General features: G+C 39.4%; 4 protein-coding genes and 2 long non-coding RNA genes across 9 annotated transcripts; 2 read left to right on the top strand and 4 right to left on the bottom strand.

The window, feature by feature from the left end:
• Nucleotides 1-1,375: 1,375 nt before the first annotated feature.
• LOC119117984 (breast cancer metastasis-suppressor 1-like protein-A) lies at nucleotides 1,376-5,944 on the bottom strand. The gene is made up of 10 exons (XM_037244658.1): nucleotides 5,672-5,944; nucleotides 5,429-5,519; nucleotides 5,116-5,243; nucleotides 4,429-4,508; nucleotides 4,203-4,299; nucleotides 3,471-3,560; nucleotides 3,328-3,392; nucleotides 3,224-3,263; nucleotides 3,004-3,124; nucleotides 1,376-2,832 (listed from the first exon to the last, which is right to left on the bottom strand). Exons 1-10 carry the CDS (start codon nucleotides 5,805-5,807, stop codon nucleotides 2,715-2,717), a joined length of 966 nt encoding a protein of 321 aa, XP_037100553.1. The 5' UTR covers nucleotides 5,808-5,944; the 3' UTR covers nucleotides 1,376-2,714.
• Nucleotides 5,201-6,153, top strand: LOC119117991. The gene is made up of 2 exons (XR_005096635.1): nucleotides 5,201-5,269; nucleotides 5,313-6,153. It is a non-coding gene; the product is annotated as an uncharacterized LOC119117991 (long non-coding RNA).
• A 2,265-nt stretch (nucleotides 6,154-8,418) lies between these two features.
• LOC119117985 (NF-kappa-B inhibitor alpha-like) lies at nucleotides 8,419-10,499 on the top strand. Its single transcript, XM_037244659.1, has 6 exons — nucleotides 8,419-8,719; nucleotides 9,130-9,235; nucleotides 9,313-9,520; nucleotides 9,597-9,685; nucleotides 9,764-10,024; nucleotides 10,097-10,499. The coding sequence occupies exons 1-6, from the start codon at nucleotides 8,499-8,501 to the stop codon at nucleotides 10,124-10,126; spliced, it is 915 nt and encodes a 304-aa protein (XP_037100554.1). The 5' UTR covers nucleotides 8,419-8,498; the 3' UTR covers nucleotides 10,127-10,499.
• A 5-nt stretch (nucleotides 10,500-10,504) lies between these two features.
• On the bottom strand, nucleotides 10,505-25,095 carry LOC119117990. Its single transcript, XR_005096634.1, has 3 exons — nucleotides 25,083-25,095; nucleotides 21,955-21,956; nucleotides 10,505-11,710 (listed from the first exon to the last, which is right to left on the bottom strand). It is a non-coding gene; the product is annotated as an uncharacterized LOC119117990 (long non-coding RNA).
• LOC119117986 (proteasome subunit alpha type-6) lies at nucleotides 11,712-14,484 on the bottom strand. The gene is made up of 7 exons (XM_037244660.1): nucleotides 14,310-14,484; nucleotides 13,551-13,645; nucleotides 13,380-13,461; nucleotides 13,148-13,303; nucleotides 12,460-12,638; nucleotides 12,252-12,346; nucleotides 11,712-11,893 (listed from the first exon to the last, which is right to left on the bottom strand). The coding sequence occupies exons 1-7, from the start codon at nucleotides 14,383-14,385 to the stop codon at nucleotides 11,836-11,838; spliced, it is 741 nt and encodes a 246-aa protein (XP_037100555.1). The 5' UTR covers nucleotides 14,386-14,484; the 3' UTR covers nucleotides 11,712-11,835.
• LOC119117987 (protein FAM177A1-like) lies at nucleotides 21,675-23,912 on the bottom strand. Of its 4 annotated transcripts, none has more exons than XM_037244661.1 (5): nucleotides 23,776-23,912; nucleotides 23,458-23,655; nucleotides 22,672-22,738; nucleotides 22,490-22,587; nucleotides 21,675-22,417 (listed from the first exon to the last, which is right to left on the bottom strand). In XM_037244661.1, the coding sequence occupies exons 1-5, from the start codon at nucleotides 23,842-23,844 to the stop codon at nucleotides 22,292-22,294; spliced, it is 558 nt and encodes a 185-aa protein (XP_037100556.1). In that variant the 5' UTR covers nucleotides 23,845-23,912; the 3' UTR covers nucleotides 21,675-22,291. The 4 variants fall into 4 exon arrangements, with proteins under 4 accessions (XP_037100556.1, XP_037100557.1, XP_037100559.1 ...); XM_037244662.1 differs by having other exon boundaries at nucleotides 23,458-23,646; nucleotides 23,776-23,911; XM_037244664.1 differs by having other exon boundaries at nucleotides 23,458-23,646; nucleotides 23,772-23,908.
• Nucleotides 25,096-27,807: the final 2,712 nt, after the last annotated feature.

Here is a 27,807-nt window from a genome sequence, read left to right as displayed (position 1 = left end):
CATGATTTTTCCCTAATGAAGTGGCCTGTGATTAGGTACACCTGAAAATGGCGGTGTACCTAATGGAGTGACCGCATGACGTCACTGATCAATCAGCCAATCAGAAAGTGGGGGTGAGGGCGGGTGTGGCACTTTTCACTTAAACCAGGGGTGTCGACCTCCAGTCCTCGAGGGGCCGCGTTCCAATATGTTTTCCAAGTTACCCTCGTTAAGCGCACCTGCGTGAAAAGTTTTAGCTCCTTTCACGTTCTGCAGGAGCTAAAACTTTTCACGCAGGTGCACTTAACGAGGGAATCACACAGACACTCCATTAGGTACACCGCCATTTTCAAGTGTACCTAATAACAGGCCACTTTATTAGGGAAATATCATGGTCAAAGGTCACAGGTGTCAAGCTCTAGTCCTCGGGGCCGCATTCCAACATGTTTTCCAAGATTCCCTCGTTAAATGCACCTGCGTGAAAAGTTTTAGCTCCTTTCACGTTCTGCAGGAGCTAAAACTTTTCACGCAGGTGCACTTAACGAGGGAATCACACAGACACTCCATTAGGTACACCGCCATTTTCAAGTGTACCTAATAACAGGCCACTTTATTAGGGAAATATCATGGTCAAAGGTCACAGGTGTCAAGCTCTAGTCCTCGTGGCCGCATTCCAACATGTTTTCCAAGATTCCCTCGTTAAATGCACCTGCGTGAAAAGTTTTAGCTCCTGCAGAACGTGAAAAGGACCAAAATCTTTTCACGCAGGTGTGTTTAACGAGGGTAACTTAGAAAACATATTGGAACGCGGCCCCGAGGACTAGAGCTTGACACCTGTGACCTTTGACCATGATATTTCCCTAATAAAGTGGCCTGTTATTAGGTACACTTGAAAATGGCGGTGTACCTAATGGAGTGTCCAAGTGACGTCACAGATCAAATGTCTGTATTTAAGGTAAATGTCATAATTGGTTTTTTTTAAGCCATACTATCTATGGACAGTTTTTATTATTAAAAAAAAGAAAAGAGGCAATATAAATGCAGTCATTTTGCCATATACTAATATGGTTCTGGTTCTAAACATAATCGTCAATGACCAAAACGTAGAACCCTTATTCATGGCAATTTTGTTTATATTTCTGTGAGACATTAAACAAACTCAAGACAACGTATACCTTTTGCTATTATGGTGCATTTTCCAACCACCAGATGGCGCTATTTAGCTACTATATCCTGTAAACCTATCTAGAATTCAACTGGAATACACTGAAATCACAGCAATATAAATATAACCACCACATTGTTCTCCACATACATCGTTTTTCTTTGAACTTTATAAACCTTGAGAGAAGCATCAATGGAAATCATGTTTAAATTTCAAATAATTACCCAACACGCTTTTATTAGTACTTTATTTGACGTTCAACTGCTCACAGGTACAGGTACTCTGGACATTGCCATCGATGAGTAATTACAGTATTCAATATTCTTTTGCAACATAATGCAAGTGGTCTTTTAAGACACGTGAGCTAGTCTTATTGGTTATGAAACATTTGACAATGATTTCTGAGATATGCAGAGACATTCATCAGCATAATGAATGATCCTAAATAAAACTTTTTCTGGTATTTTGGCAACATGTCATTATTATTTGCATTAATATGTAGATGGGCTAGTGTAGGTAAGCCCTGAAGGTTGCTTCCAAAGACTCAATCTTCATCCGATGAAAGCAACAAAATATTTAATCAGCTGTACATGCATTGAACTACAAGACATTTTCTTTCAATGTAAAACATAGACAAAATGATGTACAAAATAATCCATAATTCAAACAATGTTAAAATTCAAAAATAAATGATTGTAATATTGAGACTTCTATACACACACCTATTAACATTACGTGAAAAGAAATATTTTTGAACCATGTATGCATAAAGAAACAGTACAAAACAAGATTAAAAAAATCATCGTGGTGGATTTGGGAGGAAAATTCAGTCTTTCTTAAACAGGCATTTAAAATTAAACGGCACAGCTTATTAAACGTAGCCTGCCCAGTTTTTAACCCTGGTAATCATTGGGCTTACGAACAGAGCATCACAGTGATGTAACCTCAAAACACAGTCTTCTATGTACAACAAACTGCCTGAACCTTTTTTTTTTTAACCACTTGCTATGCTCAGTGCCGTAATTCAGTGCTGCAAAGAGAACAAAAAGAGATATTTGCAACAGCGGCTCCTCGGAAACAAAACATTCTCTTGCGTGACTAAGTTCCTCACAACTGCTTCCCACTTGCGCAATCCCTGTCCACACGCCAAACATGCGCTCAAAGCGTGCATTTTATCTTCAAAAAGCTCGAATCGCCATCCCATGCCTGCAGCAGGACCGCAAACGGACCCGTTTGGACCCTCTTCCGGTCCTTTATGAGTTGTTGCGACAGCCCACAGCAAGGCTCGCTGTGTAGTTGTGAATGCCAAGGGCTTTGTCTCATCTCACAAAGCTCCATGCGTCACAGTTCAAGACTGCTGGCGCTTTACCTGCCTTTGTTTGTAGCAGTGCTTTGCCTCGTTCCCCTTTTTTGGACATTGGCAACGCGTTTAGAGAGATCATTGGATTGGCCTCTTTCAGGGAACATAAACAGAGGGGAGGCGAGGTGAGTTGTGAACGCATTTGAAGGACGTATGCAACAGCATAAGCGGACGCCACGTGGAAATCTCTGAACAGGCTCTCTGTTGTTTTCACGAGTGTTTGATGGTGTATTTGCCTTTCTGCAACTGCGAGATGTACAGCTTGGACTTGGTGCCGTCCAGTCGTTTGAACCACACCTCGTCATTGTTGATGGTGGTGATGATAGCGCTGTGTGAGAAAAGAAAACGACATCGATGACCAATTAAAAAGGCGTGTGGTAATTCTTCGCAAGTCTCAAATGGGCTCAGTCAGAACATCGAGCAGCCCCTCCCTATTCATACACTGCGTAAGCCAAAGTGTTGCGAAATTCACAAAGAGGCAAACCTTGCGCACACATACCTGGTGGGAACTTCATCTTTCCTGTTGATACAGATGGCCTGGCCCCTGCAGTACCACTGGCTGTCATAGAAAAGCCGGCCATCTTCGGATCGTGCAACATGCTGGTGTCGTTCTGTCTTGCCTAGTCAAATTTGGATGAGGAGAGAGATGAGGGGGAAACATGAATAAAGTGAGGACTTCGCAAAACACAGCGTAGCGAATGGTCTTGTGCAGCACGAACCTTCGGCCTTCCCCCTATGCGGCCCGAGAGACGCCATGGCCTGAGAAGAAACGACACATCACATATCTCGATAGTCACTCCCGAGTCACTTTTCAAATGATTACTTTTCTGATTGCAGTCCAGTCCTCCAGAATATCCAGATCTTGCAGCATGTAAACGATATAAGGCCGTGGAAAAAGCTGTTAAAGAAATGCGAGGCTACGGAGCAGAAAAGGAGGTCGAGTGGTGAGATGATGGAAAAGGATATCAGAGACAACGACAGGCTTCTTCTTCTTGATGGGGCAGAGTGGGTCTTTCTTCTTGTTTTTCCGGGAATGCAGGCCATCATTCCACAACTCTGGAAAATCCAAGAGGACGGATTAGAGCGGAGACTTTTTGGCCACGATGCACTATGAAGACAAATATCTCTTTAACCAGTGAAATAAACTATCAGTGGTTGGACTCTTCAGTTCCACTTAAAATCAGAGCTTTGGAAATGTCCCAAGGCTTCCAACTTTGTGGGGAAAGTTTAGGGGAAGGCCATTTCACGTTCACAAAACAAAAGTCCGCAAAGGTTGGAGTTTGGTGTGGAGCAATGTCAAGGGACCTCAACCTCCACAACATCTTTGAGAACAGAGATTGTGAACCAGACCCCCTCATGACCAACCACAAAAACGTCACAAATTATTCTTATGCGGGAAGGAACAATATTTCCTTACAAAAAAAAATAATTCAAGTTTTACTTGCACCCTGTGGTCATAAATCATTGTGCTCTGGATTGGTTTCGATCATATGTGGCAGACAGAACTACCGTATATATGTAAATAATGGTAATTCGGATTCCCATTCTGCTTCACTGTATTTTGGGGCACCACAGGGTTCGATCACAGGGCCGCTGCTTTTTCTCTTTCACTTTCATTCATCCTGGTGACATGGCTACTACAAATCCTAATACTTAGTTACTTTCATACAATGCACATTTTTATGGCCGCCTTTGTACCTGAGGTGATGTCAATACTGTGTCTATCTTCCTCCAGTCGTCTTATCTTCTCCTCCAGCTCGCTCTGCACTGTGTCAAACAGCAGCAGCTTTTCACTCTGGGGAAACATGTGTTAACACATACAAAGTATTCATCTGTTTCCACAGACACTGCGAGGGAAAAGGCATTCGTCCTGGATTACAAAATGACATAAATTGCCTCATTTCTGTCAACTTTTTTTTCTTACCTCCCAATGCTGGCAGGCTGCCTGGATCTCACAGTCGTACTTGTTCTTCACCGATTCCAAGCACAGTTCTTTATAGATGCCTGCACCAAATCAAAAGTTATGAATCAGATAGATATATTAACGTGCAAAGAAATACAGTACTTCTGAGAAAGAAGTAGAACACATGCTGTTAGTAGAAATAAAATGGTTTCAGAATTCCTTTTCATGGTAGTTAATAACCTGCGTGAAGCTGGCCCCCCCACCCCACGCAAAATTTAAGGAAAATAGTCTGTTTCGTTTGTGCTGCAACGTTTTTTTTAGTTATAAAATATTATTTTATAAGTCATCCAGAGTTCACCCACGCCCCCCCATCTGCTCAAAATGAACCCAAAATGGTACCGTTCGTTTGTGCACAAACTGTACTGATTTAAAAACAAAAGCACCACATTAACTAAAGCTCAAATGGGCAATTTGATCTAATACGATCAAATACTAATGTTCAACCCAGACTACATCTGCATTTACAAAAATTTTCATGTTCAGTTCCGACTGGCAGTATTTGTTGTCCCAATAGAGTAATTGGTATAAATGAGCATGAGCAAAAGGTAACGTGTCATCAACATTGTTTTTTTTTTAAATACTTATTTCTCATTTTGCCTTGGAAAAATTGATTGCTCAAGGCTTCCGTGCATGTCAACAAAGTCATACCTGCCACTTTGGTTCTGATCTGCATGTTCTCTTGCAGGTTGGCTAAAGGTTCCAGATATTCCTGAGCGCATCCTGCCATCACTTCCTGCAACTTGACATCCACCTGGCTTAGACGTTCCTTATACAATCTAGAGAACATTTGAAAGAAAAGTATGTTATGTATAAAGGTTGTTGGACGTGACATGTAACAAATATAGTTGAAACTGAAGTAGAGTTAATAATGTTGTGTGCACAGTGCAAAGAAATGTGTAATAATATGGTTTTGATTGTGTCCTCAAGTCATTCCTGACATTGAGAGAGAGAGGAGACTTACTGCTCCTTCAAGTCTGTGAACTGTTTCTCCAGAGTGGTCATCTCGTCCAGGCACTCCATCCTTCTCCTCTCACAGTCTTCATCATCCATCTCTGGTCACATGCGAAGGACATGATTTTGGATATTTTAATAATAAGGATTTAAACAGATTTCGAACTCAAGGGCTAAATGCTACATTAATGACTAAGTGAGGATGGTATTGAGTGAATTTAACAGTAGGATCATTTTAGGCCTGTTCTCCTACCCGAGCTGTCTCCATCTTCAGACACCGACGTGCTAACGGTGTCCTCCTCGTCAGTGCTGCTACCGTCTTGCTCCGGAAAATCCACCTCCATTTCCTCGTGGTTACTTTCTTTCTTTTCCCGGGAGTGAACCGGCATTACGACTTACAATGGATTGCAAATCTTCTTGTTAGTTCCAACACCAGTGAGAAGCGATGTTGTAATTCAGTTCGCTAACCGGTTAGCGACACCGCACCAAGACAGCTGGGAACGCAAACATGGCTCCCGTTGACCAATGAGAGGAGTTTTTACTCAGACTGTCCAATCAAATGTTGGTAATGCGGAAATAGCAGGAACGAGGTGTGATCTGGGATTTGTAGTTTCACATACTGTCAAGTTTGCGAGAACACTCCTCGATTTATTGATTAAGTTGATTAATATTCTAATGTGTGCACAACATATCTTGATTATGCATTTAACGTAATTTGAACAAAAATTTGAAGGGAAAAAAAAGAAAATATTGCATACAGAAAAAATTATACTGTAACAAAAAAATATTTAACTGCGGCAATACAGGTGAAGGAATCATCATCAATTGGAAACCACGTTTATGCAAGCATTTACGTCGATGTGCGTATGCTAACAGACAAAACAAATAATAAACAACCACTTTTGATAGAGCAAAAGAATTTAGTCATTTGATTGTGGTTTGTCACACTACCGTCACTTTCCGTGTTGTGTCTGTTATTGTGATCTATTTTCATTGCATGAAGGTCAGGGAAACTTTGCTGTCTAATATGTGTAGGACTCCAATGTGCAAGCAGAAAGTCTGATCTTTCACAATCCTAAATGTGTCTCAAACAAGTAAAGTTGTGCGGACAACCATGAGGATAATCTCATCTGATGATAGCATCCAGGACAGTAGCACAAACATAACAGTAACACAGGAAAAAATGGCTAGCACTCGTAAATTCTAACAATGACAATGAAATTGGAGAATGGAGGGAGAGAGCGAGGCCAGCCTGTAAAAGCTAACATATGAGCGAAAATTGATAATAGTATAATAAAAGTAATTTAATAATAATAATGTTTTCTCACTCAAAAATGAGTAGTGTCACCACCAAATAGGAAATATGAACCCTCATTCATGCATGAGAGAGAAAATATGCCAAAGGTTAGTTGTTAAAGGTTTCATGATGTGTACATGAGGTGATATCAGGCGTAAAGACGGTTGTGATGCCCAGACATGTGGGTTTTTGCTGACGCACAATGTATTACAGTTGAAACTCGGCCTCAGTGTCCATGGCAACCACGTGTAAACACACAGCAAAAGTACTTGCTTGCATTGGCTGAGTGGAAGTCCCGTTTTGTGTCAATAGCAGTTCTGGTTGTAATGTTTTATTGGGGTTAAATGAGCTCCAGTGACAGGGGACAGAATGTTCTCAGTTCCTTTGTTACAACATTTGGCAAAGATTGAAGATTGCTTGGAATGCCAAAGGAGGAGCATGATTCTGAGTGGCATTTCCCTGATGTGACTCACACTCAAATATACTGGGTGTGTTTGGACGGTGTGTGTTTGTTGGGTAGAACTCCCTCTGCTTGGATACTGCTGCTATGTTAGCATAGGTAAATCCCCGAGAAGAACAAAGCAGTTGGCTAGAGACAGGTAGAGCAACTGTACTGGGATCCATCAAATTTCCATTTTCGAAAGTTTCTGTAACAAAGCAACAATACAAAGAAAAATCCCAGGGCAAATTGTGTAAAATGCGTGAGTTAGCCTACACAAAATTCAAAAGCTGCAGTGCATGTTAACATTTACAAATAAAGGCAAGTCCCAGATATCCTCTTGTGGCAGTGTTGGTTTCACAAGACTTGCACTGTACAAACTCGAGAATTTTCCACCCACCTCTGCAGACCTTATGCAGACGCAGGGGGGAGTTTTGAAAAGCTATTTTGTTAATGAATTAGAATTGTATATTTGAAATTAAAAGGTTAAATAAAAAGCAAATTTAACAATCCATGCTTGGAGTAATTCATTTATTAAGTACATTAGCACATTGTATCTATCTAGTACAGAAGCTTTTTCTGCACACCTCGTACACTACCAAACTATTAAACATAACTTTTTAATTTAATATTATTTTATTGCACGTTTTACACAAATAGATCCTGCAACCATAATACTACTGTGATCATTATTAAAAAAAAAAATGCTGAAGATGAAAGACAGAAACAAAACACCTAGAAAATGAAAACATTTCATGCAGATCTTCATGTCCATAGAGGAAAATAAAAACGTACTTTTCATATTTCATAAAAATCAGTGGAAGTAAAATATAACTTGATGCCAAAGCACACAAACTGGCAAACACATGAGTGCATTTAATTGTGAAAAAAAAGTTTAAAAAAAATACACTATAACATTTAAAATATTGGCAAATAACAACCCCAAAGTCACTCAATGCAAATTATACAGAGTGGAAAAAAGCCCCAATTTACCTAAGCTAAAGGGAATTCTTGAAGAGCCTAAAAAGAGATTGTCTCCATCTCATTCATGACCACCATTCACAATCAAACATCCCCTTAAATCGATTGAACATTCTGTCGGTGTCTAATAGGAAACTACAAGTTCTCATTTTGACTTTAGCCTTGAGGAGGGGGGGAATTTTTTTCTCACAAAAGCACAGCCTTGCCTGTGTGATTTCCCTGCCTTAGATAAGTCAATTGGAAATCCCCACAGAGGCTCCACCCAGCCAGGCTGACAAAAACCCAGTGCGCTCGCTCTCTTCAAGCCACACTTCTTTCGGACTTTTGGACTGTACGCGTGTTACTTGTCTCGTGACAGCCATCATGGACGTCCACGGAGTATCTCACAACGATCGTACGGATTATAACGACCTCGATCATAAACATGAGAAAGCCTTGCCCTGCCAAGACGATCGCTTGGACAGCGGCCTGGAATCGTTAAAGGAGGACGAGCTGGTGAACGACTTGGAGAACTTAGGCGTGAGCGAAGAGCTCGTTCACGACTATGAGCCTTGGAGAGGAATTGTGACCGAGGACGGAGACACGTAAGTGTTTTTTTTAATTTTTTTATTCATAATTTCGTTTGCAAACGCGAGTCTTGCATAAACAAAGCGATACACTCATGCATTTATTTTATTTTTTTTGCATTCCCAGTTAATAGAACAATATGCATGAAAACTTGCACGAATTATAAGAGTAAAATGTGTCCGCGTTTACTTTTGGCTGAGTGCGCAGTCTGGGCGGTGCTTAAATTGAGCTCTGCGGGCTCAGGAAAGTCCCTGGCCCGGTGCCAGTAACTGATAAAGCATCAGATGTGTCAAGCCACAAGTGGTGGAAACAACCCGACAAAAGTCCACTCTTGCGAAACGTTCCTATTGCACAGACGTTCTTCCTTATAATTTCACCGAAGCTTCCTCTGAGCATCCCGTTAACTCAAGTTTTTTTTTTCTGACAGACTTCTCCACTTGGCCATCATTCACGAAGCCTCCGATCGAGCCCAACAGATGATCAAATTGTCCCACAATCACCCCTTCCTGAATGCACAAAACCACCAAAGACAGGTACCAGTCAATAAATCTTTAAAATCACACTTTTGTGGCTGAAGTCAGTGTAATAACACAAGAAATGTTCTCGGCAGACGGCGTTGCATCTAGCGGTGATCACAGAACAACCCCAGTTGGTGGAGAAGCTCCTAAAAGCGGGATGTGACCCGAGATTGGCTGATGATTGCGGCAACACGGCGTTGCACATAGCCTGCAAGAGAGGCTCCCTCGCCTGCTTCGGTGTCATCACCCAGACGAGCCAACGCCACACCGGTTCCATCATCTCCTTCCCGAACTATAATGGTAAGTTCAGAATCAAGGGAAATATCGATTTTTGTGTCCGGCTGGGTTGTGAACTGATTTTGTTTTTGCCTCCTAGGACAAAACTGTCTTCACATCGCGTCGATTCACGGCTATATTTCATTAGTGGAGAATCTCGTTGGGTTGGGCGCAGATATAAATGCACAGGTTGGTGTCATTTCAATTCAATTTACAGCCACCAATTTGGTTTGGAGCAACTTAGTCAACTTTGATTTGATTTGATAGGAACAATGCAGTGGGAGGACAGCACTCCATCTCGCTGTGGATGTCCAGAACCCAGCACTGGTCCGTCGCCTCCTTGACCTCGGCGCCGATGTTAATTGCCTGAATTACGGCGGTTTCACTCCGTACCACCTCACCTACGGGAGGCAAAATGACGACATACGCCGTCAACTGTATGAGAAGACGGCACAGGAGCTGAGGGCCTTGCCCGACAGCGAATCAGACGAAAGCGATATGGAAGAAATGGACATGACTGAGGAGGAGGTCAGTTTTCATCAAATCTGCTCGCACAGCAAGCATTGGAGTCAAGGTTGTAAATTTTGACTTTTTTTGCAGCTTTATGATGACATCACATTTGGGAACTAAAGTCTAATGAATTCCCGCCACTGGTGGTGTCAAAAGAGCTGCTGCCGGGTCATCGAACCACAGCCCGAAGAAAGGACGTCAGTGCTGGCCCCGGGATCACAAGAAGGAAAAGACAGTATCCGCTCTGGTCCAGTTCGATCCAGAAAACAGAACTTGACGCCAAGAACACACAGCGAGATAGATGTCCATGTGTCCCCCCCCCCCCCTGCAATACTGTATGAGGACACAATGATGTGAATATACCAGACTGGTCATTTGTAGTAAATTGTAAATACAGAGATATTATTTTTGTACCTGTAAATATGTTCTGAAATGAAACACTCATTGAAATAATAAGGAAAATAAAAAGAACCTTATGAAGAAATGAATTACAGATCCCTTCTGTGTGAGGCTTTTTTTTTTTTTTTTACTGGAACACGACCACACTTAGTCACGACACATAAACTGACAGGGTTGAGAATTATGAGCCACACTTTAAAATTCAGACACACACAGACCAAAAATGATCCCAACCAGCCCGGTGAAACAAGTTTGGGATTTCCTTGAATGGGGCGAGGTCACAGTGCGTGAGTCACAAAAAAAAAAAAAAAATCCCATGGCGGCACACTTAGAACATAATGTTCTGAATATTCCACTGAATCGATAGCGCAACACAAGGAACTGAAGGTACTTTTTTTTTTTTTTTTTTAAGTGTTGCTTAGTCACAGTGAGCAGGAAGCTTTTCTGGAAAGTACAGTCCATCCCAATCCTAGTCATCAGATTTTTTTTTTTTTTAGAATGACCTTGATCAACCGGTACAACTATGAAACCTGCCGTTACCCAAGATCCCCGAACGATTAGCATGTAGTTGTCCCCTGGGCTGTAAACATTAGGACGCCATAAACGGACGCCCGGGGACTTGACGGGTTTTTCCAGGGACTCATCTGCTTCCTTTTAAAAGCACATTTCATTCCACATGACAGGGGAGCTCCGAAAAATGATTCCTTGATTTCGGAAAACATGACATCTGAGAGGGGATTTATAGTTTTGATTTGTGATTCACAGATAGGAGGGGCAGATGATAAATTGTTTGATGACTGATAGAAACTGGACTGACTGAATGTGATGTCATTTTTAAGAGTGAATGATGACAGCTCACATGGTTGTTTTTCCCAAAATACATGATTGCACACAATGTAGCAAATTCCAACAAGCAAAGCAAAAAAAAAAAAAAATCTGCTGAAATAGCTTTTTTTTTTTTTTTAATAATCATTTTTGTGGTAGTTCTGAGCATTCTTTTTCTAGGAAAAATTATTAGTGATCACTAATGAACCACTGTAAAAATCTCTCAGCCTTGTGCACATTATAGCGCATTGACAAAATAAGGTCAAATCTGCTCATGTAACAAAAAAAACCCACCCAAAAACGATTCTAGAGTACTTTGGTGAGTCATGTGATCTGGTGCTTTTCAAGTTCTACAACAGGATGTGAAGTTGTGCGCCGCTTATTTTTCACATATACAGCCGTCTACCGCTTCTAAATTTGACACATGAAAGCAGTTCTGATGAAACCGGATGCAGTCACATGAGCGTCTCTTTAGAAAACCTTTTTTATTGTTGAATGTATCAGAAGGGGGGAAATGTACAGCAAACCAATAGAACGCCAGTCTTTATGTAAGAACTGCATCATGCTCAAATTAAATTCAAACAGGGGTCAATTTGTTTTCTCGCTCAGTCTCGCTCGGCCAGGGCCATCAGGTGAACATCCACTTCGCCCTCTGTCAAAATCCTGGAAAGAACAAAATAGACTGAGCTATTTTTTTGTTCCTGTCATTTTTGCAGAAATTACTTTTGAGTTTTTGATCAAATGGCCTTCAATTCATTATGTCATAGCATTTGAGTTTCACCTTGAGGAAATAGTTTTATTCTATGATGTCACCCCCTTATAAATTCACCCATCTAAATTCCACACATGCCGATGGGATTAAATCACAAACAATGACCTTTCTTTATTACGTAATCTCACTACCTGTTTCAAGATCCACCCTCACCATCGAAAAAAATCTCATTAACAAGGAATGATGCCCTTTAAAAAATGTCTTTCCTTTTTTGGTTATTATTTTAGAACCATATTGAGCCACCTTTACCTGAATTTGTGATCTTGCGTTGTGACCACGCCCACCTCAAGCTCAGAGGGCTTGAAGTCAATGGAGAGCACAGTCGACAGACAGGAAATAGCCGTCTAGAACAGTGAGGAGAAGGAAAAAAAAAAAAAAAAAAAAGCATGAAGGAGATTTCTTTATTAATTTCCAATCATTTATAGGATAAGTGGTGGAAAGATTTTGCATTCTTTACCTCGATAGTTTGCTCAAAGGTCCAATCCAATTTCTTTTTCACCTTCTTCTCCAGGAAGCTGGTGGCTTCTGTTTGCTTCACCCCAGCCGCAGTGGCTTTGAAGCCACAATAGTAGCCAGCTGGGTCACATTTGTAGACCTGGGGACCGCATTCCGCGTCTACACCGATCACAATCATACCTGCGGGTACAACGACGCTCTTGACTTTGAAGTATTTAGCGACGAGCTCCAGGAAGAGAGCCCAAGGGGGTCTTCTACAATAAACTGGATCAATTACAAGCCCACTCTTTGTTGTGCTGGGTCGGGCTTTGTGCACTTAAGCCTTCTGCTGTGTAAAGCTGAACCTCTTTCTTGAAAAGTGATCTTAAACAGCCTTTAAAAAAAACCACTGTAAACATTGCATCAAAAGTAACTAAAGCCATTACGTAATTATAATAATTGTGATTATTTAATCACATAATTAACTTCTGTTATTTCCTAGTTATTGAGGAAGTTGCACCATAGAAGTGCAACCTTTGATGATTTACCTCATCGGTTTGTTGTTCACGGATAATGTCAAGTTTCTCCTTTGTGTAATTTATTGGCAAGTTATCACTGGCGAGCTGGTTAAGTGGAGGACACACCCAGTGGTGTTTAAAGGCACAGCGTTAAACTATTTGAATTTCTGACTGATTTTAATATGTACTTACAGCAGCCCAGTGGTCGCATCTCAGCATTCTGCGTGTAGACTTGAGAGATGTCTGCAAGTCTTTTACAAAGCATGTCCACTGGGATCTCATAGCCGTACTTGTACTGCCAGTTGGCTGCCTCGTAGCGGGCGCGCTGGACTTGGGACTTGCTGTCAGCTATTCAGGAGGGAGGGGTGGGGGTAAACAAGGTGAAATGTGTTGTTGATCGTTTTGGTGTCTTCTCATTGTTTACCTGTCATTCCGGACATTACACATCCAATGTTATCTGTTATTCTGAAAAGGTGGGTCACTGTGGCCGAATCCAGAAGCTTGTCCTGTTTATGGGAAATAAAAAAAATGTTATTGATGATCTACAGAACTTTGTTAACATCCAAGCTAGGCAAATGAACTGATACACACTCACCGGTACTTTTTTCTGTGTGACAACAACGGCACAGTCCTTCCCACGGACGGCGACAGACGTGAGTCCACCTTGATTGATAGCCTTGAATGCATATTCTGCAAGTGGGAAACAGGATGATGGTAATGTTATGTTTGAGAGACAGTTGTTTTGTAAGGGTTTGTGTAAATAGCAGGGCAAAAGTCGACTGTGACAAAATTTTAATTACACAAAGGGAGTACTGTATTCCTTCTTCCTTTAAGGATTATCTTTGTAATATGCATCAGCATCGATGAATAAACTTTGGGTAGGGCTTTAGTATAGAACATAACTTCTTAAGACAAATAATACATTACATGCATGCAAAATTGCTATACTTTCACTTTCGAATTTCTTCAGTTTAGAAAAGCTTTGCAATTCACCCCAAAACTACACCAATCAATACAAATTTAGTTAATTTAATAATGATAGCAAAAATGTTTCATAGTAGCCCTCTGTTACAGCAAAAGTACAACAACAATGAATTAGTCAGTGACACGCTAATGTTAGCTCATTGCTAAACTGCTGGTTCACGCAGATCAATTTAAGAATATTTAAGTTGTCAAAACATATCCCCGGCAACATAAACGAACTACATATGGACTAATATAATACATTTCGATTTTTTTCGCTGCAGTAATGCCTTATTTGCGAGCTATTAAGAGGAGCTAACCAAACCATGACAGCGCATTTAGCTGACTGGCTAACACGCCGGCTATCGTTTAAAATGATACACATACTGACCGACTTGATAAAGCCTTCCTTCAGGAGAGAAGATGGTAATGTGGCGATCAAACCCTGCACTTGAGCCTCGGGACATTTTCCAAGGTAAACTTGGCCGAGGTGTTCGTCCTAAACAAAATATGCAAGCGGCGAATACGGCGTTTCAACCCGGAAGTTGTGCTGCTGAGGCTAAAAGTACATCCGGTGTGAAAGGTTACTGCCGTTTCCATGGAAACCAAGAGCTCTTTGCGTGTATAGATAAAACTAAAAGTATACTGATGTATTAAAATAAAAAGTATTATTATGATAACTAGGTATAACAGAGGAAAAATTACATTATTCAATTAAAAAAAATAATTCTGACATTTAAACATAACCCAAGTTTGTTTGTAATGACGTTTAATTGACCTAAATTGTGGGTTTCTTAAGAAACTTCATTTACAGATAACAAAATAAAATAGATAATATATGACCATCGACATATTCCAGCGGCGTGTTTTACTTCCTTTTTATTGGTTACAGAGCCTTTTTTTCCCCCCCACAAGTATGCAAAAGGTTTCTTGACCATTGCAGCTATGCAGCTTGATTGACTATTATTTATTATCTTTTACATAACTTTTGATCGGGAATGTATGGCATAAACACAGAACTATTAACAGTTTATCCATGATTACAGTGAAAAGAGTTTTTTTTTCCTATTCCATCATTCAACCATGCATATAAAGACATATTTTCAAGAATGTATTATATTTCTACTCATGAATGGAATTTCATGACCTAAACAGTGAACCCCCTCCACCCATGCATTCTGCCACTATGTTGACTCTTTATTTTCCACTCATGGTATCTCTTTGGCCTCCTTTACTTCTGACCTTACTCTCCGAAAGCATCTCTCATTCATGTTTATGAAGTGTTTCCACTTTGTGTGTGAAAGAACCCCCACCCCCGAGTCATCTTGTGTGGCACTCAGTTTCGCAATCCAGGCACAGAACCTCAAATGTTACAGCATATTTTGTTCCATTTACTGTATTTCCATACTATGTGCTTTCATTTAACTGTTAAAAGCTTGAAATAATTCTGATCCAAATGAATACCAGAAAGTAAAGTTTTTCAGAGCCACGCAAACTACCCAGTAAGAAAGACTGCAAAAAAAAATTGCAGACATGCTGGAAACAATGCTATACTTGCTTCCTTTACCCTTGACACAAATACAAGGAACAGCAAGCTTCTTTTTTTTTTTAACTGAGCTCGTGGTCTGTCATGTTGCAAGCACACATATGGCTGCAATGTCACTTCATGGTGTGTTGCAATGAGTTGTTGTTCTCCTCCTGACATAAACAGGCTAGTGAAGATACTATATAAAATCGATAATAGATAAGATAAAATCAAATATTTTACACGCTGTAGTAGAAATATGACAATTATGCAGTACTTACTGTTTTTTCCATTTGCGGCCATAAAATTATGACTTCACTACTGTGACACGTTGCGTGTGTGTGTGTGGAGGGGTGTGTGAATAATATGCACCCTTTATGTGATGTTAAAGCTTCAAATTAAAACCTTCATCAAGACTCTTCAAATGTATGTGACCAAATCCTTTTGTTTTGTTTCCAACCGAAATGCTTCATTTGGCAATACTTGAGTCAGAATCCACGTAACTGTGCCTTTTGCCTTTGCAAAAGATATAAACCACAACATTTCATTCAAAGGAATTTCCTTCATAAAATGGAGCATTTAAACTTTGGCAGTGTGACATAAACTGGAGAGTCAAACACTTTAGACACAAACAGCAGTCATGATGACTGAAGTTTCACAAAATGCCACACGTGCATTTAAAAGTGTTTGAGTCGTCCGGTTGTTTTGATTTGCCAGAATTAGAATCCGTCAAAGACTGAAATGTCAACTTTATTTCATTTTCATTTCATTTGAAAATAAAGGAAAAAATGATTGTCAACAAAGGGCAACACTATCATTGTCTTTTCAAACTTCAAGTCGATTTAACATAAATTAAACTGGTGAGCTTAGTAAGCATGACCTCATTCCCTTTTCTCATTGTGGTACATGAGATGACCAAAACATGTGGTAGACTAATGCGAATCTTTTAATAGCAGTCTTCAAATCATTGACATCGTGCAATTCAATTATTTTCACCAAAAAGTTTCTTAATCCCCCCAAAAAAATGCGATCTGGGAATTTTCCCCCTTCATTGATGGGGATTTTAAACGAAAAAGCCCTTTTAATTAAAAGGCGTGAAATAAACTTGCCTTGATTTAATCATCTATCCTCGCTTCTCCTATCCAAGGTCTAACCAGCAGACCACTACAGTTCCCCGAAAGGGAACTTCGAGGCTTCAAAAACTTTATCCCAGATCATAATTATAGGAGTCAGTATTTCCTGGTGTAACCAAATCGCAAAGTCTGTAATCCAATGGCTTTAAAAGAGAAGAAATATTGTCGCCATGCCAACTGTGACAAATCAACTGTACTTGTAATAAATAATCAAAGTGATGCATCAAACCAACATGATATAGTGTATCCCAAAAAGCACAATGATTCCACTGTATGACTAAATACAAGGCAAGCATGAATGGTGACTGCAATGAGACATGCTTGTGGTACATAATGGCGACCGAAACAGAATGACTCATGTTTGACACACTACTGTACGCCTATAAAAATCCCCCCCCTTCTTCGTCAAACACTTTTTGCATTCATTAATCGCATGTTCGCACTGTCCCCGGATGGAAAAAATGTTCCCATGGATTGTGTTTGTTATGTCAATGTAAAAAAAAAAATAAAGAATGACTTTGAGTGGTGATGTCATTGCAGAGAATGTTGGGGGAATTTGGAGTGACAAAACGTCTCAAGAATTCAACAGCTGATAACGTTTTTGTTTTCTGGAAGGACTACAATTTGATTTAAGGATTTAAAAGCAGTTAATGGGTGGGATTTTACTTTGTGTTAACACCTAAATTCCCTCGTTATTTCTACTTGTTCCTTCACGCTTACCGTGTTTCCAAAGTGCTGTCAGGAAATTTAATCTTACTTCCAATATCCGCAAGGCAGGGGAGATTTATTGCTAGCTTGAGGGTACTTAAGACTTTGAAAAAGGCTTCATGGCAGTATATGTGACTTTTATTTCAGCAACGAGACGTTCTGAAAAACACAGGAATGTCCTCATGCTGCTCGGGCGGAATTTTTGTTGGGAATTTCCCGCTATTGTGTGTGTGTGCACGTTTGTGCACTTCTCGCTTGTGTGCAGCGCCTGAACGACTACAAACAAGTCTGACCGATTTGCATGGGTGACTTATTTTGGAAAGGTGAACAACAAGCAATCCAGGTGACACCCAGCAACACCCATGCTAACCTTGTTTTTGTCCTTGATTACAATATTTGACTCGGTGTATTTTGCAAGTCCGATTTATGGTGTATAATAATAATAAGAAACACAAAAAAAGGGAAATTATGACTTGATGCATTGCAATGAAAAGTACATTTGAACAAAAAAGTGCATTTGTGCATTATCATACTCTATGGATAAATTAAAATATAGCTTATTTTGAAGAGGCCTTTAGAAAAAGAACAGAGTCCAGACCGGGAAATTATGACTTGATGCATTGCAATGAAAAGTACATTTGAACAAAAAAGTGCATTTGTGCATTATAATACACTATAGATAAATTAAAATATAGCTTATTTTGAAGAGGCCTTTAGAAAAAGAACAGAGTCCAGACCTTGGCCGAAATATATTCACTGAAAACTAACCTCATATATTTATTTATTTATTTATTTACTTATGCATGGATTTGACATGACATAAGGAAAAAAGTTATAAAATAGAATATGCAAATTCAAAATATCGCCAAAGAATACTGCATTAGAAATAAAAACTTTAAATCAAATCAACTAAGATAAATCAGCTCCAATTAAAGACGACTATGCATAATGTATAGATTAGAATAGATACTGCTACTGATTATATTGCCCAATGGACGTCATTTCTAACAATATGCATTTGGTGATGCATCAAATTTGTTTACTTCTTTGAAATAGCATCACGGGAACATCAGTGAAAGAAAAAAAAATAAATTGTATGGTCAAAAGGTGTCTCGACAGCAATAACAAAAGTGTTTTATAGCGTGATCCAGCCGTACAGCCTTGAAACCAAGCGACAATTTTTCGGCATACCCTAATCACTCAATTCAATCACATCTTCATTCTTTGTGCTTTGCACTTGTTGGAAGTAAAGTTGCAAACCAACTTAAAGAATGTAGCCTGCAAAATGGCAGGATTTGTAGGCTCCATTCTGCAAGAGTGGTGGACTACCGCTGACCTCCAGTAGCACAGCTACTTGGAAGCTGTGAGTAAAAATCCCCCAAACTTTCCCTCAGCACAAATCTCTCCCTACTGCTGCCAAGATAATGGTCTTTTCAGGCTTCCTATTATTCTGCTGCGGATCTACTGCAGCTGACTGACGGGTTGGACCGCCTGACTGGCTTATGCGCAGTGGCGGCCATGTGTGTTCTGAAATTGCTTTTCCAGGGTAGAGCAGAGGGCAGTGTGACATAGAGAAGGCACGGTGGAGAGACGGCCATGGAAAGGTGGTGGTGGTGGGGGGTTCCTCGGGATGCTTTCGCCAGATGTGCACAGTAGCGGTTGGCCAGGCGAACATCTGCAAACGTTTGAACATAGGGGAATTCCTCTCTCACTGTTTCTCTTTGTTAGACTAGATCCTCAGCGTAGCGGGACAATGAGCTCCTCGGCTGCCTCCCTCTACTCGTCCTTTCAAATTTCCCCCTTTGTGTCACGAGCTGTTTCCCCACACGGACAAACAGACTGGTCGAGTTAGCAAGCTTGAGCAGCGTCTGATTTTGTTTTGAAGAAAATCAAAGAGAAGATAAAACCATGGCCCTGTTCTTAATCACTACTCTGAACCGGTCGGTCACAGTCAATCAGAGGATTTAATGATGATTTATTTTTTCATGCAAATGTCCCATGCAAAATATTTTTGAGTGGTGGTGGCCAAAAAGATTTAAAGAAAACAGCAATGCATTTTAAAAGACACTTAGTGAGTTAAATTGAGTGAAACAGCGAAAAATATCGATTGTTTTGCTTCTCTGTGGGGAGGGCAAGGAAGAACAAAAGCAGGGGGTTTCCTCTCCTGCAGGAAGTTGGGAGATTTCCTCATTGTAAAATTCCAAGATTTGGGAGAATGGGCCACTTTTACAACATATGGTTTGAAAAATAGTGCTTCAATTTGTTCTTCTAAAGTGTTAATTGTAGGCCTCTGCGAATTGTTAGGAGAAAATAATAAAATTGGGATATTCAATAACTGTAATTATTATGATAATTATAAAGACATAATTCTCATTTGGATTAAGAATATTGGTTGCTTTGACGTGCTAGACAACATAAAAAAAACATCAAAACATTTCAGGGTACTCAAAAAATAAATATGAAATCTTTGTGGTGATGTCACAGCCTGGCTAAAATCGGTTTGCATAAACTGTCATGTATTTTTCAGATTATAAAATGTTGGAAATATGTCATCTATATGGAAATTTCCCTTTTCATTGTGCGCCTCGTAGTCCGAAAAATACGGTCGATATATTTTCAGATATATAAAATGTTCTAAATTTGACATTCAATGGCTGAAAATACACTAGAGAGACCAGATTGGTGGCATAAAAGGTAAATTCTCAATAAAATCCCCCCTTTTAAATCATTTATCTCAATGATGAATCAGTCAGGAGTGGGAATTATTTTTTTTTGTAACCAACAGCCAACAATAAGCTGCTTTGACCCTTGGGTGGGATATGACACATTTCCTTTTTCCTTGTTCACACCTCTTGCTTTTCATTTCAGAGGCGGGCAGCTATTTATGGAGGAAAGTACCCAAAGTATCCGGACCTCAATATGAATTATCATACATGATTGTGAAAGGGATGTTTTGACCGGCTGTTACATAAATTAATCTGACAGAAAAAAAAAAAGGAAGCAGGCCTCCCTTCACCCTACAAATCACAACATGGGCAGCTATTTTTGTTGTTGTGGGCAGCTCATTGTGTGTGGGAAGCCATCTTGCATGTTTACTTAAGTGCTTGCTGGTACTGCAACTTCCAATCAAATTCTCCAAAACGTGCATGTTAGGATTATTAATTATTCATGTGTGAAGTGTGAATGTTTTAGTGAATAGGCACTCTTGTGTTTTTAGCGCCCACAGAGGATGCAAAGACTGAGGGGGTGATACAGGAGATCAGGCAGTGTTGGAAATCCCCTTCGCTCAGCAGGTCTGCCTCATGTTGGGCCCCACAGAGGCCCACATCAAAAGAACTTCTGCTGTCCGTATGTATTCTCTTCTTTTAGACATTCTTTATGGCTCATTTTCCTTTTGTCTACCACTCCCCCAACCCGTGTTGCTATTTTCATTCAGGTATGTGCCACATATACCACAAAGGAGGGAGGGAGGGAGGCTGATCGGGTACAATGTGGTGGAATCTTTTTTTTTGTTTTACTTTCGGAGCATAAATTAACGTTGGCAGCTTCTGATACGTACGTGACTGCTCAAGTTAATTGTTGGGGGGAATTTAGCTCATGGAACAACTGGTATTCTTTTTGTGTTAAGATCATTTGGAAAGCAAAAAGTCTTTTTGAGGTAGTTCTGTCTGTATCTATCTTGGAATTTTTCTTAAATATTGTCTGGGAGATCAATAATGTAGCCTGATCTTCTGTGGAAGTTCCAAAATTCAGAACATGTACAAAAGATGCTGGCATGCAGTTTTGAGAAGAAAAAAAAAAACCCAGAAAAAATCCCCGCAAGGTTCTATACGGATCAAGAGCACTGTGGCAGATTGTCAGACTGAAGGAATGTTGTGCAGATAGAAAAGGTAGTAGGATATGCAAATTCTGATAAGTTGGGTGTCAGCATGTTGTGTATGTCAGTCCTCCCATTTGCTGCTGGAATCCCACAAAAATGCCAAGTATGTTCAATATGACAACTGGTGGCCACCATATGCAAATACAGACTTGGCGGTATTGCTAATAGAAACAATAAGGTACTTTGGAACTGTACAAACATCCATGTATTTTGCACAACTGTGCCCTCTAGCGGACATATTTAGCAATCCCATTGGCGAGGTCACTGGATAATTACGAAATCCTCCATGAAGTGACCTCAGAATGATGACGCTATATGGAGAACAGTGGGGGGCTTTGAAAAACATGACAGAGGCTCTTTTGTTTCCAGACACACTCACTTTTTTACCCGAAATGTGTCAGCAGTTTGTGTCATTCATCAAGAAAACAACCTTCTATAATAAGCGACTTTCATAAGTCCATGTACAACCTACATCGACTTCTGAAAGTCAAACTCCAAACACGAGCTGGCTTTTATTATTAACTTTATTTCAATGTTCCGAAAATAATATAAAACGGCTAAATAAAGTGTTGGATCAGTAAAACACAGGTCTGGAAAACAAAACCAGACCAATAAAATATTGAACTTTTTATGGTATTTTGATCATAGGTATAAATAGCAAATTGAAATAAACATTATTTTGAAGTCATCGGTTTTGTTTTCAGAGCGTGACTCCAAATTTTACAAATAAATTCAAATATTCAAGCCACAAATGCATAAATTTGGCACAATTATCAGTATGTGTGATCACTTCTCAATGTATCGTTATTTAAGATCACGTCGTTAAAATCTTGTCATGCCCTAAAAAAAGGGTCCCAATTAAAAAGACAATTCAAGCAAACATCGGTTACCACAAAATGTAAAAACCATTTCACACAATCATAGCCTGAAGACCGACGTCTCCAGAAAAGGCACAATAACAAGAATGGCAAGTTGAGAAAAATGAACAATGTTAGTCCTTTTTGAATGCAGCATTTCACTAAAAGTTTCTATGAATGCATGTGTGGGCAAATAAATAAAGTTCTGTAATGAGACAAAAATGCAATCGTTTAAAAAAATGTAGTGATGGTTAGGTTGCCGTGATTAGACTACCATGCTTCCTGATTTTCATTTTGGATCTTGTAGGTCACATTAGGTGGTGTGGCAGGAAGCTCTGTCCTGGTGATGGAATGTTCTGCCTCTTCTGATAGTCGGCTTTCCTCCTCCTCCTCCCTCTGCCCAACGGGGACACAAGAGAACATTAAATCACGATGAAGTGCTTGGACAACTGCCCTTGAAAAACAGACCTCTTTCTTTATTTTGTAGTATTCATCAATGGCGTATTGATATTTAGCTGATGTTATCCCGAAGAAGGAGGCCATCCTCTCCCCTAGGTAATCGCATGCTGGAAGACAGCAGTGTGAAAATTATTATTCAAAATGCACTTAAATTCAGTCAAAATATTTTTGGGCCTGACTGAGAAACAAACCTGATATGGTTGATGTTGCAGCTTTCCACATGTGAAACCAGAAATATGGACCCCAAGTCATCTTTGACTGCAATGCAATCATATATACAGTATATATGTGTACCGTATTTTCCGGACTATAAGGCGCACCTTCAATGAATGGCCCATTTGAAAACTTTGTCCTTATATAAGGCGCACCATTAATGCATCATGTCAGATTTTTAATCCAAATCAAATCATTCTCCATTTTATCTTTTTTATTTCAACTTCAGACGCAACAAATTACTTTATAATCACAAAATAATGATCCATAGTCTTTTTGATTCATGATTCATAGTCTTCAGCGGGCCACTTATGATTGATTTCATGACACAATGCTTCGGGCCAGTTTAAATTTAGGAATTTGGTCCATATATAAGGCGCACCGGCCTTATAGTCCGGAAAATACGGTAAATATATATTACGTTTAAGAAGAAGATAACAATATTTTCCGTGTCATTTTGTTTGTTTACATGACATCACTTTTAAGGGCCTGTTAGGAATATTGTTTCCATGGAAACAATGTTGCATTGTTGAAACAGTGTTGCATTGTTGGCTCACATAGACACGAGTGGAACTAGGATTTTTTTTTTTTTCCTTGGAGGAGTCATCAGATAGCCAAGGATATTTATACATCTGTGTCAATGCTTGTCAATCCCTTGCCGTGATAATTAGATGCTGCCCCCCCCCCCCCACGCAGTAATAACAAATACACTTTCCAAATAGTACAGTATAAACAGTAAATCTGTTCTTCACGAGATTGCTCACCCTTTCCGCATCAACCGAGTTAAGCAGATCCTTTCTCTCTTGCACCTTCACTTCCTCCTCCTCATCGGTACTATACTCCTCCATCGTCTCCCCATTGGAGAAATGGATGATCCTTCGTGGGGTCTTCTCCCTCTGCACATCGCCCAGCTTCACGTTTTCAGAATCCTTGATTGGTTTTGGGTTCGGAATCTGAGAAGACTCGATGAACATGAATTGAATACATCACTATACATCACGCACAATAAGTGACAACCACGTGACTGCAAGCGCAACACGAGAATAATAACAAATACGGAAATGAAGAATATGCTCACAAACCAGTTCCACGTCCACATTCTGCCCCATGGACACGTTGATGTTCGTCACGTACAAAGGTACATCGCCCATTGTGAGGATGCTAAACGACGTCTCTCCTCCACCCGCTGGACCGGAAGTGCCGCACACGACGTACGTAACATACACTTGCTCTCGTCTCGGAATATGCAAAATTCAACTTTCAAATTTCTTAAGACTTTGCCTCTTGAGGTAGTTGACAAGTAATCAGCATCCGGTTACACAATTTACAATTGGCTATTTAACACAGATGACGCGCATCTGTACTACAACACAACAGCCTCAATATTAATACTGATTGAAAGCCATTCATATGCACGTTATGAGGTTTCGCAATTGATGTGTGACGTCACAACAAACTCTAGCCTGAGAATGTTTTTAAAAAAAAAAAATTCAATTTAAGAGTTTACTGCGCACACAACACAACTTTAATGTACAAATAGTAAAATAAACCAAATAGAAATAACAAATCTAAGTATGACACAAATTTACATTTAAGTATTAATAGTAGAACAATATAATAATAATAATAATAATAGCTACTTTTGTATTTGTTGCATCAAAATTGTATAGTAAAAGCTTACAAAAATGAGTACAGAACGCTAAAAAAACTAAACACCCTCTTAAAATACCGTATTTGCCATTACAATATCAGTTAACAAATAATAATAGTGAATCTTAAATTGAAATTACACATTTTGCTGTAACATTTACATGGGTGTCAATCAATAATTGTTTTACAATGTAAAATATTCACAATGTCACCAAACCATATAACTTAAAAGTTCTACAAAAAAAAAAAAAGAGTGTGTGATTACTTACTGAACCTCTTTTTAAACAATCTGTTGTATATTTTTCTACCACAAGATGTCACTACAGTTTCATCTAATGACTTGACGCGCCCCTTCTCAATGTGTCTGCATGTGTTGAGAGTATAAAAGATCATCCTTGTGATGTAAACTACAAAAACATGTGGAAACCGTATGGTTGCACTTTTTAAAAATCAATCATCCATTTCACCCTAGAGAGAAAATACTTTCAGACTTACATTTATGCAAATAAGTATATCAGCCCAAAGCTTTGCCTGAGGTGTACTTGTGATGTTTTTAACAGCATATTTTTGTGGGAAAGTATTTTGTGCAAGCTTTCCACCTGCTCTCCATTGTTAATTGTACTCTTGCAGGATTTATAGCCTCATTTATCCCCCTAGTTTACTTAAATATAGTGGAATCAGAAAATAGGTTCTTGTTTGTCAATTGTCCCAGCGTTGTTTTCCATTACCAACTGACAACAGCATTTAAAGAGGCCATTAAGTAAAGCAGTCATAATTGCTTTTGTCAGCTGCTCATTTGGCAAAACTTTATTGATCATTTAACAGCCAAAAATAACAGCGGTCCTTTTAAAATCTAAGTCTCTCATGTTGTCATAATAGGTTGGTAGTAATAGATATTTTGCATATATTCGTTTTGTAGCCTTTCCTCAGACACTATTTGTAAACACAAAGCATTTGTCTCTCAAGAGCACTTTGGAAGAGCAAGGAAATAAAAGTTGTTAGAATTTGGCAGTTATTGATCACTTACTTCCTCTATAAAATCACCGTCCCTGAGGTATACGAAGAAGTTTAGGAGAATAACAGCTGCCAAAAGAATAAATAAGTCAAGTATATTACAAGCTTTGTAGGTGATCGTATTGTTTGATAGGATTCTAACATTGAAAAAAACTTGCTCACTAGGTTTTCGCTTGAATTACTTCCATCAGGTCGACTTGGGGGAGCTATTGGATCGTGCAGATCATTGATTGGGCTATTCCGGCTTATTGAATGAATGGCTGTAGTTTGTTAAAAAAAGTGAACTCTTAATTGCTTCAATCAAAGGTATGTATACCGTATTTTCCGCACTATAAGGCGCACCTAAGAACCTCCAATTTTATCAAAAGCCCACAGTGCGCCTTATAATCCGGTGCGCCTTATATATGGACCAATATTGAGCCACTACAGCAGGCGTGTCCAAATATATGGACTTATATATGGACAAAGTTTTAAAATGGGCCATTCATTGAAGGTGCGCCTTTTAATCCGGTGCGCCTTATATATGGACGTTTTAAAATGGGCCATTCATTGAAGGTGCGCCTTATAATCCAGTGCGCCTTATATAGAAAATACGGTAAATGGACTGTTAAAAAGAATTTGGATAATATTGTGTCAATAATAAGACTAGTTAGTAAATACGTGTGAAATGAATTCCTTCACAAGGAATATCAAAGGATGGGAGTATTCAAGTACAAGAGCAGCAAATTGCAGAAATGATGTGTACATGGGAGATTACACGTATTTCCATTATCCTTGCTTCATGCCTTTGAGAACTCGTCCCCAGATTTCAATAATGCAGACACTCTTTCCTATATGTCCTCCTTCCAGGATAAGTCTCCTTTTTTTCTCCCTGCAGTCAATGTGAATCATTCCTTTTACTGGCCCATTGCTTCCAGATTGTTCTAGGTCTCCGCTCATACCTTCCACTGAGGCTATAGGAGACTTACTCACTACTCTGCACAAGAACAAAAAAAGGGAGGGTTCTTGATGAGGTGAGACAACAAAAACATCCTAAATACTGAGGCCATTGGCATTTATTTACTCAAGTTCAGAGTGTACCAAGGTTTATATTAGGGCAAAGACATTTATTAACACAGAGGCCGTTATTTGTACAAATATTGGAGTTGTTTCCGTTCGAGCCTGGAGGCTGCCGACAAACATTCGAGAATGTTCAGCAGTAAAAGATCCAAAACGACAAGATATAAACTGAATGTCTTTATTGTCATTGTATTAAAACACAGCAAAATTGGGGTGATGCTCTACGAGGCTGCGTGAATAATAAAAAGATAACAGCATTAAAAATCACTCCTCATATAATCAAATACACATCGAAATTATGTTTCATTCTTCCGCTCAAGGCATGTGACGACGAGTTTGTGAGTGCTGATTTTACTTGTAAGGGCTTTAACTCCTCTTCGCCGCTGCAACATTATTCATGACAACTCAAACTTACAGTGACTGCAATGAGAGTTGCCTTCAGACATTGAAAATTAATGTTCCAGTGACTGTGGCCAGAAAATGTAAAAATCTGTGGCAAAGCTAGCACTTGAGATACTTATTTTTCAATCTTTTCTGACACTAAATATGGTCTCATTTCTATTTCTATTTCTACTCTACATAAGTAGCCTTAATTTGCAGAATGCACAAGTTAAAGGTTATCTAGTTTTCTAATTATTTTGAAGTTAGCTCAATGAGCTGGTCACAAATTCTTCCCCAGGGTCACTTCTACAGGTTCCAGCTAATTAATTAGAAAAGTGCTAAGTAATCAAAAGCTGCATGATGTTAAACTCTAAAATTAGAACACGCCATCGAATAATTGTAGATGTAGTCTTTACGGCACGGCGCATGAAAAGAATACCAAACCGCTACAAGCTATTGTGTTATCATGGAACGTAGCTCCGTTTGAAAACATATCTCCACAAAAAATGTTCGGAACGACCCGGAAAGTCATTGGCGACCATGCAAAAATGCTAATTACGTCTCAAATCCATACCGTAGTTGCAGAAACACGCGGCCTGGCATCAGGAAGGAATTCAAATCCGGGATGTCATAATATGGAATTTTCCATACGACAGGTTAAGAATGATGTTATTATTATGTTGAATTCTGTTAGATTTTTTTTTATAACCATTTATTACCAATATTTGCTATTTCATAAAAAAAAAACCAATAGAATGCATCAGTGTCAAGGTCTATCATTAATTAAGATGGCTGACAGCCAAAATTGGCTCTAAGTCACTGCTGTCATTCTTGCAGGTGGTCACCTCAGTGTTCTTCTCACACACTAATAGCATAGCGGAGACACATCTCGCACAACGAGATGCAAACGACCTTCTTCACACTCTCATGCCACATGTCCTATTTCTCACCCTGTCATCCAGCTGTCAAATCATAGATGTATAACATGCTATTTTGGAGCTAGATAACTC

This window comes from Syngnathus acus, chromosome 24 (assembly GCF_901709675.1).
Source record: "Syngnathus acus chromosome 24, fSynAcu1.2, whole genome shotgun sequence".
In the NCBI taxonomy this organism is placed as follows: domain Eukaryota; kingdom Metazoa; phylum Chordata; class Actinopteri; order Syngnathiformes; family Syngnathidae; genus Syngnathus; species Syngnathus acus.
The sequence above is the reverse complement of the archived record's forward strand: the minus strand, read 5'-3'. Positions and strand labels throughout refer to the sequence as shown.

Excerpts from the sequence above, each read along its gene's own strand:
- LOC119117986 (XM_037244660.1), bottom strand. The coding sequence starts at position 14,385 with ATGTCCCGAGGCTCAAGTGCAGGGTTTGATCGCCACATTACCATCTTC. Across the intron at positions 13,646-14,309 it reads AGGAAGGCTTTATCAAGTCG|AATATGCATTCAAGGCTATC; the intron begins GTCAGTATGTGT and ends TCCCACTTGCAG. Across the intron at positions 13,462-13,550 it reads TCACACAGAAAAAAGTACCG|GACAAGCTTCTGGATTCGGC; the intron begins GTGAGTGTGTAT and ends TCCCATAAACAG.
- LOC119117987 (XM_037244661.1), bottom strand. The coding sequence starts at position 23,844 with ATGGGCGATGTACCTTTGTACGTGACGAACATCAACGTGTCCATGGGG. Across the intron at positions 23,656-23,775 it reads AGAATGTGGACGTGGAACTG|TCTTCTCAGATTCCGAACCC; the intron begins GTTTGTGAGCAT and ends ATGTTCATCGAG. Across the intron at positions 22,588-22,671 it reads TGCAACATCAACCATATCAG|CATGCGATTACCTAGGGGAG; the intron begins GTTTGTTTCTCA and ends GCTGTCTTCCAG.
- LOC119117985 (XM_037244659.1), top strand. The coding sequence starts at position 8,499 with ATGGACGTCCACGGAGTATCTCACAACGATCGTACGGATTATAACGAC. Across the intron at positions 9,521-9,596 it reads CTCCTTCCCGAACTATAATG|GACAAAACTGTCTTCACATC; the intron begins GTAAGTTCAGAA and ends TTTGCCTCCTAG. Across the intron at positions 9,686-9,763 it reads GCGCAGATATAAATGCACAG|GAACAATGCAGTGGGAGGAC; the intron begins GTTGGTGTCATT and ends TTGATTTGATAG.
- LOC119117984 (XM_037244658.1), bottom strand. The coding sequence starts at position 5,807 with ATGCCGGTTCACTCCCGGGAAAAGAAAGAAAGTAACCACGAGGAAATG. Across the intron at positions 3,561-4,202 it reads CAGTATTGACATCACCTCAG|AGTTGTGGAATGATGGCCTG; the intron begins GTACAAAGGCGG and ends TGGATTTTCCAG. Across the intron at positions 3,264-3,327 it reads ACTGGACTGCAATCAGAAAA|GCCATGGCGTCTCTCGGGCC; the intron begins GTAATCATTTGA and ends GTTTCTTCTCAG.